The 12,998-nt window shown below is 50.4% G+C and overlaps 1 protein-coding gene across 5 annotated transcripts in view; it reads right to left on the bottom strand.

Moving 5' to 3' along the window:
* Positions 1 to 4,907: 4,907 nt before the first annotated feature.
* Positions 4,908 to 12,998, bottom strand: part of LOC135993492 (H(+)/Cl(-) exchange transporter 5) — a 52,775-nt gene continuing 44,684 nt past the window's right edge. For all 5 annotated transcript variants that reach the window (XM_065643404.1, XM_065643403.1, XM_065643408.1 and 2 more), the window contains 3 exons: positions 11,954 to 12,352; positions 7,448 to 7,664; positions 4,908 to 6,203 (listed from right to left, as the gene is read on the bottom strand). In XM_065643404.1, the coding sequence (XP_065499476.1) occupies positions 6,113 to 6,203; positions 7,448 to 7,664; positions 11,954 to 12,352 (707 nt within the window). In that variant the 3' untranslated portion in view covers positions 4,908 to 6,112. The remainder of the gene's footprint in view (positions 6,204 to 7,447; positions 7,665 to 11,953; positions 12,353 to 12,998) is intronic.

Genomic DNA, 12,998 nt, shown 5'->3' with positions numbered 1-12,998 from the left:
AACCCGGCTCATGCCCTTCTCCAAGCTGAGAGCTCATTGACACAATATTATGCAAAGGTTTTCTTTTTTTCCTCAGAAATACCCGCAGAACAGCATAGAGGCACGAAGAGGATGAGCAGTCTTTAATCAAGGCGGTTTGAAGTCACAAGTGTAACCCCCTATCCCTCACCACCTTTGGTTTTCTAGAGCTGCTGTGGATGGAGAAAGCAGATTGAGTCGGGCAAGATCGAAGAGCGCAGGCTGGCACTACTCGATTTCTTCACCAGAAGACCTGGTCACTCGTGAAGCGTCTGTGCCTCAGTTTCCCCACTTGTACAAGACGTCAACACGCGTTGGTCTTTGTAAAAGGCTCCAAGACCTGCGGGTAGGAGCACAGTGAAGGATCCTGCAGCTCAGCCTCACGTGTCAGGGCGGCTTTTTGGTAGCAAAGACCTTGAGCCACTCGCCGTCGTGGATTTTAGACCAAAAAGTCTGTGTGCGAGCGTGTGTGCGTGCTAAACCTTGGTGCCAGCAGGCCAGTTACAAAACTATTCCCATAGTGAAAAAGCAGTTTTCCTTTCCCATGCCAAAGGCAGCACGGATCACGCATGGGGCCTTTCCTGGCCTCACGACGTCTGGCATGTTCAAAACCACACAGAAAAAGGGCAGGGGAGGTGTCTGAGCTGTCGCCTCACGCTCAGGGCCTGGCCCCTGCCGGGCGACAGCTCAGAAACCTCCCCTGCCCTTTCCTGCTTCTTTGAAAAAGACCAAGGGGGTGGAGGGGGAATGACTGCAGCTCTAATAACATTTTCAGGTTGACCTTATTTCTCATGGCTTCGTCGTGTTGAGTTGATCCGGACACATACTGCTTCCTTGTAGTCGTTGCCAAAGGCCCCGTCTTATCTTCGCCGCAGCAAAGCTCTGCTTTCAATTGAACTCAGACCAACGCGCCAGCCAGCCAAGGGCGTTCACAGCATTAACTGTGCTGCCCTTTGTCTCAACATAAATTCTGGGGCTGAAATACCTTTTTTTTTAGTTCCCCCTCCCCCGCCTTTCTGTTGTTATTAACCAGTTCATTGCTACATCCAAGTTGCTCGTTCCCTTCCAAACAAGATCTTGTTTTGCTTTCAAGTCCCAAGCCCAGAACAAGCTCGCAGCGGGAAGGAGGAAATCCACACCGAAAAACACATCAACGCCCCAGGAAATCACTTCTTGGGACATTGTAAATAAAGCGCACAAAAGAAAGCAAGCCCGGGGTTGTGACCCCGCTGTGACACGCACGCAGACGTCCCTGGCACTCACAGCTCTGCCCTGATGCGCATCTGCCCTGGGGGCACCTCGGGACATCTCACCCAGCCGCCGCTGTCCCCCAAGCATTAATTCAGCCTGAAAAAGAAGAAAACAAACCAGCATCTCTTTCTTTCATCAAGAAGGATTCAAATAGCTGTAGGAGGCAGGATGTTCCTTAAACCAATGGTAAAACATTAGTGCTCTTGCGACGGAGTGAGCAGAGGGAACCCCACGCTGCTGCGGGCAGGAGCCCGTTTTCGTCCATCCCGTCCGTGCCTGGTGTCCCAGAGCCCACACCACCTTCCCCAAAGGGCTGCAGCTCCTCGCGGACCCGCACTGAGGTCCCAGTGAGGCCCCAGGGGAAAGATGCTGCTTTGGAGGTTGATTCCTCTCCCCTTGCAGAGTGATTTGCCTCTTACTGCTCAGATCTTGGATTCTGAGCGACAGACCTCAGGGCTGCTGAAGAGGCAAAGCTGACACCAGCGGCTCGGCCATTCCCCCTTTCCCACTCACGGACACATCACCGCTGGCACCGGCAACTCCCCGGCGCTGCCCCTGGGAGGAGTGAGCTGTACTGGAGAAAACAGCTGAGCCAGCTTGATCCAGACTCACGGATCTCGTGCACGAAGGACAAGCGGTTTTCCCCTTTACTTCCCCAAACGAGACAAGCGGGAGAGAGCAGGAAAAAATGATTCCACTTACCTACTGCCTGCAGCACGGGGGAGGCAGGAGGAGCGCGGCCCAGCGCTCATCCCCTGCCCATCCCTGCGCATCCAGACAAAGCTGCCAGAGCAAGTCGTGACTCCCCCAGAGCCCGGCCCTGATGGACACCCCCGTATCTGCTGCCTTAGTCCCGCTGGGAAGCTGGCAGGGTGGCCAGGGGTGGCATCGGGCTCCCTTATCCACTGCATCTTATTAAGGCAAAGCTCAGAGGCTGGGAGCTTCTCCGCGGACAGGCAGAGAAGAGGAGGTGAGCAGCAGCCCCGTACCTTCCATAACAAACTCCCTCGTGCATTTTGTGCCCCCTTCAAACCCAGCACTAGGCTGGGGGGGGGTGCAAAGTCAACTACCCCAACTCACATCCCTCCCGTACAAAGGCAGACCAGCGAGAGCAGCTCTCCCCAGAAGGGTCCCCAATAATGTACTTCATAACCGTGGTTCTGTAACTCCCCTGCCAGGTCCCTTCCTTTTGTGGGTGAGGATAAAGAGGACAGTGCCCTATGGCCACCTCCTCGTCCAGAGCATCACCCCTGGCATGAGAACGTTTTAGCAACAGATGAAGAAGGGATTTACAAGAGAATCAACCCCAGCTTCTCCTCTGGTTGTTCAACCCAGTGCTGCTTGCTTAGCTAAGATCACAGGCTTGGTGTTATTTAGGAAGTGTATGGATTGTCTCCAGCTCTGACATGTGCAGTCAGCTGTTCGCTGAGGAGAAACCCCAGGGCTCCTCCTGGAGTCACTCGGAAGGTAAAGCAATAGAAACACAAGGACTACATGAGGCAAAACCCTTTGCAGCAACTCAAACTGCCCAGGGGAAGGGGAACCCCTTTCCCAGCCAGTGCCCTCAATTAAGGCTAATGGAGAAAATGCTTGAGTAGGAATTAAAGGAATTCAATAAAAGCAGACGGTGAACAGTCAGGAGCTTTTATAACCCACATCTCACTGGGAAAGGGAAAACATCAGTCCCAGTATAGAGCTATACATACATCTATAGCCACATAATGCCCTCGTGAGCCTCATGTTCTGGGCATGGCACATCACTGCTGTAGCTAATGCTATACCAACAATCGAGTAATATTGCTGAAAGTTTCCCTACACAGAGAACTACAGCTTAGAAACAGGTCTGGAGCTGAAAGAAGTATTTTCTTTACACAGACACCATTTACGTTGGTTAATGGTGTCAGCACGTTTTTGCAGACAAGAGCAGCTACAAAGTCACGCTCCAAGCTCCTATTTCCACCTTGCCCACCTGTACCAGCCCCCCAGCTGTTAAAGTGTGCAGCCCCATCTGCAGGAAAACTATGTTTCCACATTAAAAAGCAGCAAGAGCGGAGAGACCTGCTTGAGCAGGAGGCAAAGAAAGGTCTTGTACCATCGCAGCATTTCTTTTACTCACCCATCATCACCATGTTTGGTTTGGCATTGCAGGTACTCGAGACCCTGCCCGCACCGAGGACTGAGCCTCTCTAAATCCCAGCCCTACCAGGCCTTCCCGCAAAGCCAGGGTGTGCGTTTTCCCACGTTCTCACCTTCCTGCGCAGGATTTTCTCAGGCCGGCCTCCCGAGGGCTCCTCTCCCATGCAGAAACAAGCCGGGTGCCAGGCAGGCTGCCGCGGAGCTGGGAGCTCGCCCGCTGGCACAAGCCCCGCGCCGGGCAGGTGCTTCCTGCCCCAAGCTCCCCCCAAGTGCTCCCACGGCCGAGCGGCTGCGGTCCCGCTCCACAAACGTGCTCCCTGCCCCTGCCACTTCCCGCAGAGGATCTGGGATCACCTACCAGCCAGCTGCAATGTTCCGGCCGCCTCACAGGTTCCCTTTTGGCACCTCTTGCCCTTGCACCACGCTACCTCAGCCTTCCCACAAGAACAAGAGAACAGGCTCTCATGTACTGCAGATCTAATTGAAGCAGGGACTAGATTTTTCAAGCTAGAGCGCTCCTGCATATTTGTAAGAGAAGCTTTGTCTTTCTGGTGTCCCAAGCATGCCACGGGGAAGAGAAGGCTGCACGCACGGGACGGGCATCCCCAGACTCTTCCAGTGCAGACCTCGCTTGGAGGGAGCTCAGGGACAAGGACGCTGGCAGCTTCTTCCCTGGACTCAGACCCAGACTGGCAGAGCATCCATCTGGTGAGAGGGGGACAACCCTCAGCAAAGAGGACAATAAAGCATTTGAAGGTAAATCTCCCAGTGCCACCAGGCTGACAGCCACGGCTGAGGCAGAACGTGAAGCATTTCAAGTTGTGAGCAACTTACAGGCACGCTGCGGTCTGGTTCAACTCAGCAACCACCTCCTGTTGTACAAAACAACCACAGACAAAATCAAGGCATTTATTTTTTTTAAGCAGAAGGTATCTGATCCATTCGTAACATCTTGGTTTGATTCAGCTTTAAGCTACACAAGAATTCAAGACGTCATCATCTCACTGCCAGGTTAAAGCAGTGGCAGCAGGTCGTCGCTGTTGGATGGCTTTGGAAAAGAAATAAGCTGGCTTCTGCTCCAAGTAGAGACAAGGAATTTGGTTCTATTTGAGAGAGTTTAAGACTGACCAAACTTCCAGCCAACTCTAGCCAGGAGTCCCCACCGCCCCCCAGAACAGGTTTATCACAGACAACCCGCCACCTCCTGCCACCAAACCTCAGCTGGGTCTGCGATGCCCGGGCAGGGACAAGGGGAGTTGTTACCACGGCCAAGGCTGCACAAAGTGCAACACCTGCTCCACAGCCAGAGGTTTGTCCATCAGGAAGCAGAGTCGGAGCCACCACTCTGTAATTCTTGGCCATTACTCAACAGCTTGGCCCCCTTCTGCAGCCTTGGTGGTGAGCCAGAGGCGAGAGGAAGATCTGCTGCCACCGATGAGCCTCAGCCACGGACAAAATGCTGCCCACCATGGAACGAAACCATGATGAACACCACCACCCTCCAAAAGCATTCATATACCTTCGAAACTCCAGTAAACGGTCACAATTTTATTCACAGGAAAATAAGATCTGGGACAGGGACTCGAGGAGCACAGACGTGGAATGAGTTCTGTGGCCAACAGTGGTCAGGAAGGGATTTTATTGCATAGTTGTTGGCAAAAGGAGAGACACCGAGCAGGGCCCGGACAGAAAGTGGCAGTGCTGTCAGTCCCAGAGCCAGGATGGGCCTGAGCTGGGTGCGGGGCTGAGGAGCGGGGAGCAGCACACGCAGCCGTGTAAACGTCCCGGGCGCAGGGCTCTCCGGGAGGACACCTAAGACACTGCTGAGTGAGGACGAGGTCAGTTGTGCAACATCTAACGTGATCAGGGCTCACCGGGAAGTGCAGTAAAGGTGGGGCAGTAACTTAGGACTCAGCCTTTGCGATTACATACTTGAAGGAAATCAAGGAGAAGAAATCTTTAGGCATAGATCTAAAAAAGGGATCACGATGAGAATACAACTGTTAACTCCTCCTGCCTCCTCCTCGGGGTTCTCCTGGCAAGGCAGCGTCAGAGTAATTAAATACATTCACAGAAGATTAATCAAAATAAGCGTCTTCCCAATCAGATACTGGGCCTGGTTTTAAGGAGACCTGGTCTTCTGGGAGGTTTGGTTTTGTGGACTTTTTTCATTCTTCCAGCAAAACATCCTCGGCTAGCCAAATTTTTTTCCCCCTCCCCTATTTCAACTTCACAAGATTCTTATTTTTACCAAGTGGCTCATTGGGAATACACCACCCCTGAGTTAGGATCGTATCTTTCTGCCACCACCTGAATGCTGTGTGCAAAATCATCCTTCTCCTTCAAAATTTCTGAAGGTACAGACTTTGTTTTTAACTCCCCACGTTAGTAGCAAGAGTTCAAATAAAATAAGAGGAGGAGATATAATTCTATAGCATTTTGCTTTTACTCCTTCATGGAATCTTTCCAATGCAACTTCACAAAAGCAATGTAAATAAAGTCTTTTTTTTTTCTTCTAAAAAGAAGATAATGTTCCACAGATTATGTAGTGCAATTGGTTATCTGGTAGAAAAAAATTACCTTCTTCAGCTCCATGGAAGGAAACGCTGAAAACAGTTCCATGGTCTCAATAAAAATAGGAAAGTATATCCAGTATTATCTATAAAGTTTCTTTTGTGTTGAGCACACAATACCTACTAGTCTGCCTTTAATTGAAGAGTATAGAATCTGGGTCCTGGTTAGCCAGCTGTGCAATGTGCTTTAATACATCCTTTTTAGTAATGATCCCAAGTAGCTTCCTGAAAAATGAAAACACATTTTTAGCGCATCACCACCCACAGAAGGCAATCCCTGCTCTCACATAGCTCCATGGAGGGCAATTTTAATTGAAGTGCCATTTTGGATCACAGCACTGATGCTCCACACAAAGCTCAGAAAGCCCCAAGAGAAACTCTATCAGTATTTTACACTAAAAAAGTAAGGAGGTTATAACCAAAAGACAAGTATTTATAATTATTAGCACCCACCCCTTCTGAAAAGATCAACCTGAATGTCTAGTGCTACTTTCTAAGTCCCAGAACTCTCAGTAGCTGTGCTTTCAAAACGGTGCTGCAAAGCACACCAGGAGCTAGGGAAAGAGGCAGAACGCGTGCTGGGGAGTGATGCCGAGCGGCGCTGCAGGCAGCTGGAACCAGCAACTGGTCCCAGTGAAGCACCGAGGGAACAGGGAGTCAGTCCTACTGGTGCCGCTTCAGGGGACAGATCGCTCCGTTTCTATCTCTGCCCCTCATTCCTCCCCACCTCACCAAACACATTGTTTCTGATCAACACCGAAGCGAATTCAGGTAGTTCCAGGAGACGTGAGCCCTTTCCATCCACCCATCACCCTATGGAGCTACAGGCTTTACGTTGCTGCTTCAACTGAAAGAGGCTCGGGGGTTTCGCAATCGCTTTTTTCCAAATAGCAACAGCTCCAGCTGATCACAGAATCACAGAATGTTAGGGACTGGAAGGGACCTCGAAAGATCATCTAGTCCAATCCCCCTGCCAGAGCAGGAACACCTAGGTGAGGTTACACAGGAAGGCGTCCAGGCGGGTTTTGAATGTCTCCAGAGAAGGAGAATCCACAACCTCCCTGGGCAGCCTGGTCCAGTGTTCCATCACCCTCACTGAGAAGAAGTTTCTTCTCAAATTTAAGTGGAACCTCTTGTGTTCCAGCTTGAACCCATTACCCCTTGTCTTACTGTTGGTTGTCACCGAGAAGAGCCTGGCTCCATCCTCGTGACACCCACCCTTTATATATTTATAAACATTGATGAGGTCACCCCTCAGTCTCCTCTTCTCCAAGCTAAAGAGACCCAGCTCCCTCAGCCTTTCCTCGTAAGGGAGATGCTCCACTCCCTTCATCATCTTTGTGGCCCTAAGAGAGCTCTCTACATGCTCAGAGCTCTCCACATCAGAGGCCTTTGCTCACTGGAAGGAGGTTGTGGCTCAGGCCCACGGGCAATCCTGGGACGCAGAGCTCTGCTTGCAGCATTCTTACCCGTTGTGAGTAACCAGGCACTGGCGCAATCCCAGCTTGCGGAATATATCCACGACGATTTCCATGGGCGTTTGGTCTGTCACTGTGAAAGGACTGAGGTCCAGGATGCTCCTGAGTTTCAGCATAGACGGGGAGCTTGGAGGCAGCGGAGGAGAGTGGTCAGTGAAATAAATAATTGAAGTGCTCACAATCCCGTCCTGCTTCTTCCGGGCATTTTCTGGAAGAAGAAGTATTTGATTAAGTATCATCCCTCCTTTCCTTTTCCAAAGTGAAAAGCATCCCCTTTCTTCTCTCTGCCCACACTGGGCTGGCCTTAAAGGTCCATTCCTCCTTTCACCTGCGTTGCTTCTCAAGGCAACAGATGACCCAAGGAAGGTGCGATATGTTTCCATCCTATCTTCTAATAACTACAGCATAACCTTTAAGGTTTCCAAAGTTTCACCCCAGGGCTGAGCTCAGTGCAAGCTCTGCCTAATGTCAAGGCTGCCACACATCTCAGCATTTTGCTCTGGTCATGTAAATGCAAGCTCTGGAGATCTTTAACTTCCCGGTTTTAAGAGGAGGTAGATAAAATGCCTCATACTCTTCTCAGTCATTGATTTTGGTGGCATGCAGAGCAGCTAAAGAAGTATTTTTAAGCACTTAACCTACTGGCACAGGCTCCATGCCCATGACTAGGATCAAGAATAGAAAACAAGTTAAGTACTTGCCATCTCTGGGATATTTACACGAGTGCATGACAGCCCACTCCTGCTACACAGGCCATTTGGGTATCTGCCCCATTGCAGCTTCGAGTTGATATTTACATTTCGTGGCTCGCTGGGAAGGGGCTGGCCTGGCAGCCCAAGCACCAGGCTGCATATTCGGAGCTGGCTATCAAAAGGTAAATCCCATTCTGTGGCACACAGCAGCGCAGCACTGTGCCTATCTGGGGGAAAAGAGTGCTCTTCACAAGCCCCTGGAGATTCAGAATAACACAAATGCAATGATTTGTGGTCATACCACAAAGCAGCCTTAGAGAGGAAAGGCAACACACATAACATGATAGTGCCCTTTTTTCTGTATTTCAATCCGTATTGTCATAAGCACTTGGCCCAGATACTTATCTGAGCAACGCTCATGTGCTCTACAAGACTATTGTACATCCTCACAGTGACACTGAAAATTTTACCTTAAAAGAGAGAGTGAACACATGAGGTTGATTCACAGCTGCAGGCAACTTCATAATAAAAACTATTCCAGCTCTGCCACGGGACAGAGCTCGCTCAGGACCAAGCTGTCACACCACCCCTACAGAACATCATCAAGCTTGAGCTAAGACAGTGTGTTCAGTCCTCCAGGATCACGTTTTTCCCACCACCACTTTCTGCTTTTGTCCAAGGGAGTCCTTGGGGACAGCAGGATGACCATGAGCCAGCACTGGGCCCTTGTGGCCAGGAAGGCCAATGGGACCTGGGTGGGATTAGAAGGGGGGTGGTCAGTAGGTCAGAGAGGTTCTCCTGCCCCTCTACTCTGCCCTGGTGAGACCACATCTGGAATAGTGTGTCCAGTTCTGGCCCCTCAGTTCCAGAAGGACAGGGAACTGCTGGAGAGAGTCCAGCGCAGCCACCAAGATGCTGAAGGGAGTGGAACATCTCCCGTGTGAGGAAAGGCTGAGGAGCTGGGGCTCTGGAGCTGGAGAAGAGGAGACTGAGGGGTGACCTCATTCATGGGGATCAATATGGAAAGGGGGAGTGTCAGGAGGATGGAGCCAGGCTCTTCTGGGTGACAACCAGTGATAGGACAAGGGGCAATGGGTGCAAACTGGAACACAGGAGGTTCCACTGAAATATGAGAAGAAACTTCTTTATGGTGAGGGTGCCAGAGGCTGGAGCAGGCTGCCCAGGGAGGCTGTGGAGTCTCCTTCTCTGCAGACATTCCAACCCGCCTGGACACCTTCCTGTGGAACCTCATCTGGGTGTTCCTGCTCTGGCGGGGGGATTGCACTGGATGAGCTTGCAGGTCCCTTCCAACCCCTGACACTCTGGGATTCTGTGAAGTGGCACCCCCACCCAGCCAGCGCGCTCTCACCCGATCCCTCGCACCCATGTCCGTGTTGCCCCGCTGAGAGGGGACTGACCTCCTGAGCTAACCGAGCAGGGAGGGGAGATGGTTTTGGCTGGATCAGTTCTCCCATCCACCTCGCCATAGGACTTGCACGAATTTTGAAATTCTGCTGGGTGCCAACGTAAGGAAGCGTGTGAGCAACTCCAGCTCAGCCAAGCTCAGCACAGATGCTTGGAGCTGGACACTGGCAGATGCACTCGACCTCCTCCCAGCCAAACCAGCAGCAGTTTGGTCCAGATTCCAGAGGAGGGAAGGGCCTGAGCTGCAGCCAGGCCAAGAGCTCCTTCCAGGAGACCCACAGGGAAGCAGAACAGGAACTGAACGCCGGTGGCTTGTGGGTTCAGGGAGTCTCGTGCAGACTTTTCCTACTGTGTACAATTTGACCCCGAGCCAACCACTTCATTCTATAAACACGACAGCCTAGATGAGCCACTTTGAGCTCTGCCTGCTAAATAAGTGAGCTGTATGGCAATGGTTTTACTACTCACAGGTCAGTGGATGAGCCCAATTCAAGTTGAATATTGATCATTTAGCTTAAGTTGATACACACCAACTGTAATGGATTGTTTAGAGATATAAGGTTGTATGATTTTTAGTGTACTCTTTGATTCATGTTACTTAGCAGACTAGATTTGCTAAAATTTTAAGCTTGTATTTACCAAAAGCGACTGCAGACTACACTAAACGCCTGCAAGATAAAGTCTAGCTTGCATTTTGCTGGGAAAAATGGGACTGACTGGGAAAACAACGATCAAAGGCTAACACAGAGACATTGCAGACATCTGCAGTGTGGGGCCTGTTTGCACTTCGCTAAGAAGAAAGGATTTATCCAGATAAACAACACCTTCAGGGATATGGACCAAAACCGATGTCTACAACTGAACAAAACAGAGGCCCACGTGGAGTCAGGGAAAAGGGGTCCAACGGAGAGCACGGGACCTGGTGGCAAAATTTTGCTATTGGACTGAATCTTGGTGTGAATGGTCTATAAAGATATAAAAGTTTGTCGTTTTCTATGCTTGGGTGGACCTCTGTGTACGTACCCAGCTTGAGCCAGCCCTTTTGTTATTTTACTGCCTTAAATATTTTTCCTGAACTTTGCTTCCTGAAAGTCTACTTTGCATGTGATTACAGGCCTCCCCTGAAACTTTGCCTTCGGAGCTCTAAGTACAGGCTCTGGAGGGAACGGTTATCAGGGGAAGAAGAACCCTGAACGTTTGCATCGTGACGGGTATATGCGCCGCATGAGAGTTTGCCTTTGGAGCTTCAAAACGCAGCCCCCGGAGCGAACAGTCCTCAGGGAGAGAAGATGCCTGAAGGTTTACTTCGTGAACGAATACAAGCACCTGGAAAGAAGGTCAGCAATATTTGGTTTGGTATTATCTCCCCCATGCAGTAAATAACAGAGCAAACCCACCACCGAACTCTTTCAGGTCGCGCTTCTCTTTTAAGAAATCTAAACATTATTCTGCAGCAAGCAGAACCTAAAATCACTCCCCCGTGACAGACAAACCACACAGACTCAACTTCCACGGCTGTGGAGCTCGGTACCCTTCTGCCCAATCTTCACACCAGCGCAGGCGCAATTGTTAAGGACTTACGTGCCCGTGCACCTCTCAACCCTAACACACACGTTTCCCCCGCTTCATCAAGAGAAGACACACGGTCTCACCCAAGCCAGTAAACGACACGACCAGAACTTCCACTCAGGTCTCATGTTGGAAAACGGCACTTGCAGGTTTCTAAAACTGGAGAGCAAGAGGAACCTAAGTGTGTCCTAACCTGCAATATGGCAATGTCATTTCCAAAGGAGCTCAACGCACATCAGAGTTGGAAACTGCATCCAAGTGATGCCAGGACAGCGTTTATCGAGTCCTGCTAGCACTGCACAGCGCCTGCCTCACAGCCACCAACGCTCAGGTGACACAAGTGAAGGACCAGGCTGGCTTTCAGTGGGGAAGAGAGATGGACAACTTTAACAACAGTATCAATATTTACAGGTTTGACAGCATCACCTCAGAAGTGACCCAATACTGAGTACATGGACCAACCAGACTTTTTTCCATAATGAAATAAAATAAGGTTTGAGACATTAACAGTTAAAAATACTTTCCATGTTCAGTCATCCACCAAGTCAGGAAGGCTTAGTTCCGGCTGCAAGAATTCTCACGCTTCACAGCTGTGCCCTAAGCTTTAGGAATTCAGCAGAGCCATAACTAGTTGTACCGTACAAGCCATCCTGTCCTTTGCCCTCAATGCACGCAGACCACACGCTGCTCGGGGATGGAGATGCAGACACCAGTAAGCACAACAACCATCACTACTGGGTGTTTCCATTCAGCTGTTGCCACTGAAGGCCTCTAAGGGCATCGTTTATCTCTGCAGTATCTCGTCTCTTACCAATTGAAATGATGAGGTCTCTCCTGAGGACGAACCCAACCAGCCTTTGGGACTCCCGTGACACCACCACCGGGTAGCCACTGTACGTGGTTTCGTTGATGATGCTCTCAACATCTTCTACGGTCATGCTGTCCTGAGTGATGACAGTCAGAGGAGGATCGTTCCTCCGTGGCCTCATTACGTCCATTGCAAGTGTCTTGTGTGAGAACTCTTCCTTGGCTTCCAAGAAAGGGTATCCGTTCAGGCGAATATGGGCATCGTAAATGCCTTCCCGTCCAATGGCATCAGCCACCCACTTGCTGGTCATGGCTGCTGCCATCAGAGGAACAATGTACTCCAGTCCCCCAGTGAGCTCAAACATAATGACCACTAGTGACACAGTCATTCGGGTCACCCCACCTGCAAACAGAACACAGACAACATGAAAAGGCAATTTTGGGGCTTTCTGGGCTGCAGAGATGTTTTGAGGTTTGCTACAGCTGTCCTCTGCCAACGCACCTAGAGAAGGTCTTGTATCAACACGGGGTTGTACTGTCAGACTCCTACCTCACGTTCAGCATCGCAGTGAAAGCCAAACGTGAGCAGAACAGTACTGAAACCATCCGCCCCCTCCAGAATATCATCCCATGGGCTGATTTATAAGGGTTTGCTACATGTTTTTGATGGGGCTTGCCCTGAACTCTGAAGCGACCTTAGAAGATGGCTCATTTCTCTCCTGTTACTCAGCTAACTGCGAAATAGTCTGGCCATGCCACAGGAGGGCCTCTTACGCATCTCCGTAGGCAGATTCATGTCACACGACCTCTGACAGGCCATACACGAGAGGCAAGTGTCATCCTGACATCCTTTGGTTGCTCTCATTAACTCCTCTAATAGCAAGGGCTTCAGACAACTGACCTCGCAAGTTTGCCAGCTTTCAGCCAGACGTTTTTCACTTCTGTTCACTACACTGTTGTAGGTTTTCAACACTAAAACAGTTGAGGCATTTCAAGAGAAAACACTTGAGCCTTCTAAGCTATTGACATCATTTTTTTACAACAGCATT

This window comes from Caloenas nicobarica, chromosome 12 (assembly GCF_036013445.1).
Source record: "Caloenas nicobarica isolate bCalNic1 chromosome 12, bCalNic1.hap1, whole genome shotgun sequence".
In the NCBI taxonomy this organism is placed as follows: Eukaryota; Metazoa; Chordata; class Aves; order Columbiformes; family Columbidae; genus Caloenas; species Caloenas nicobarica.
Note: the sequence above shows the minus strand (reverse complement) of the source record. Positions and strands in the feature narration are given on the sequence as shown.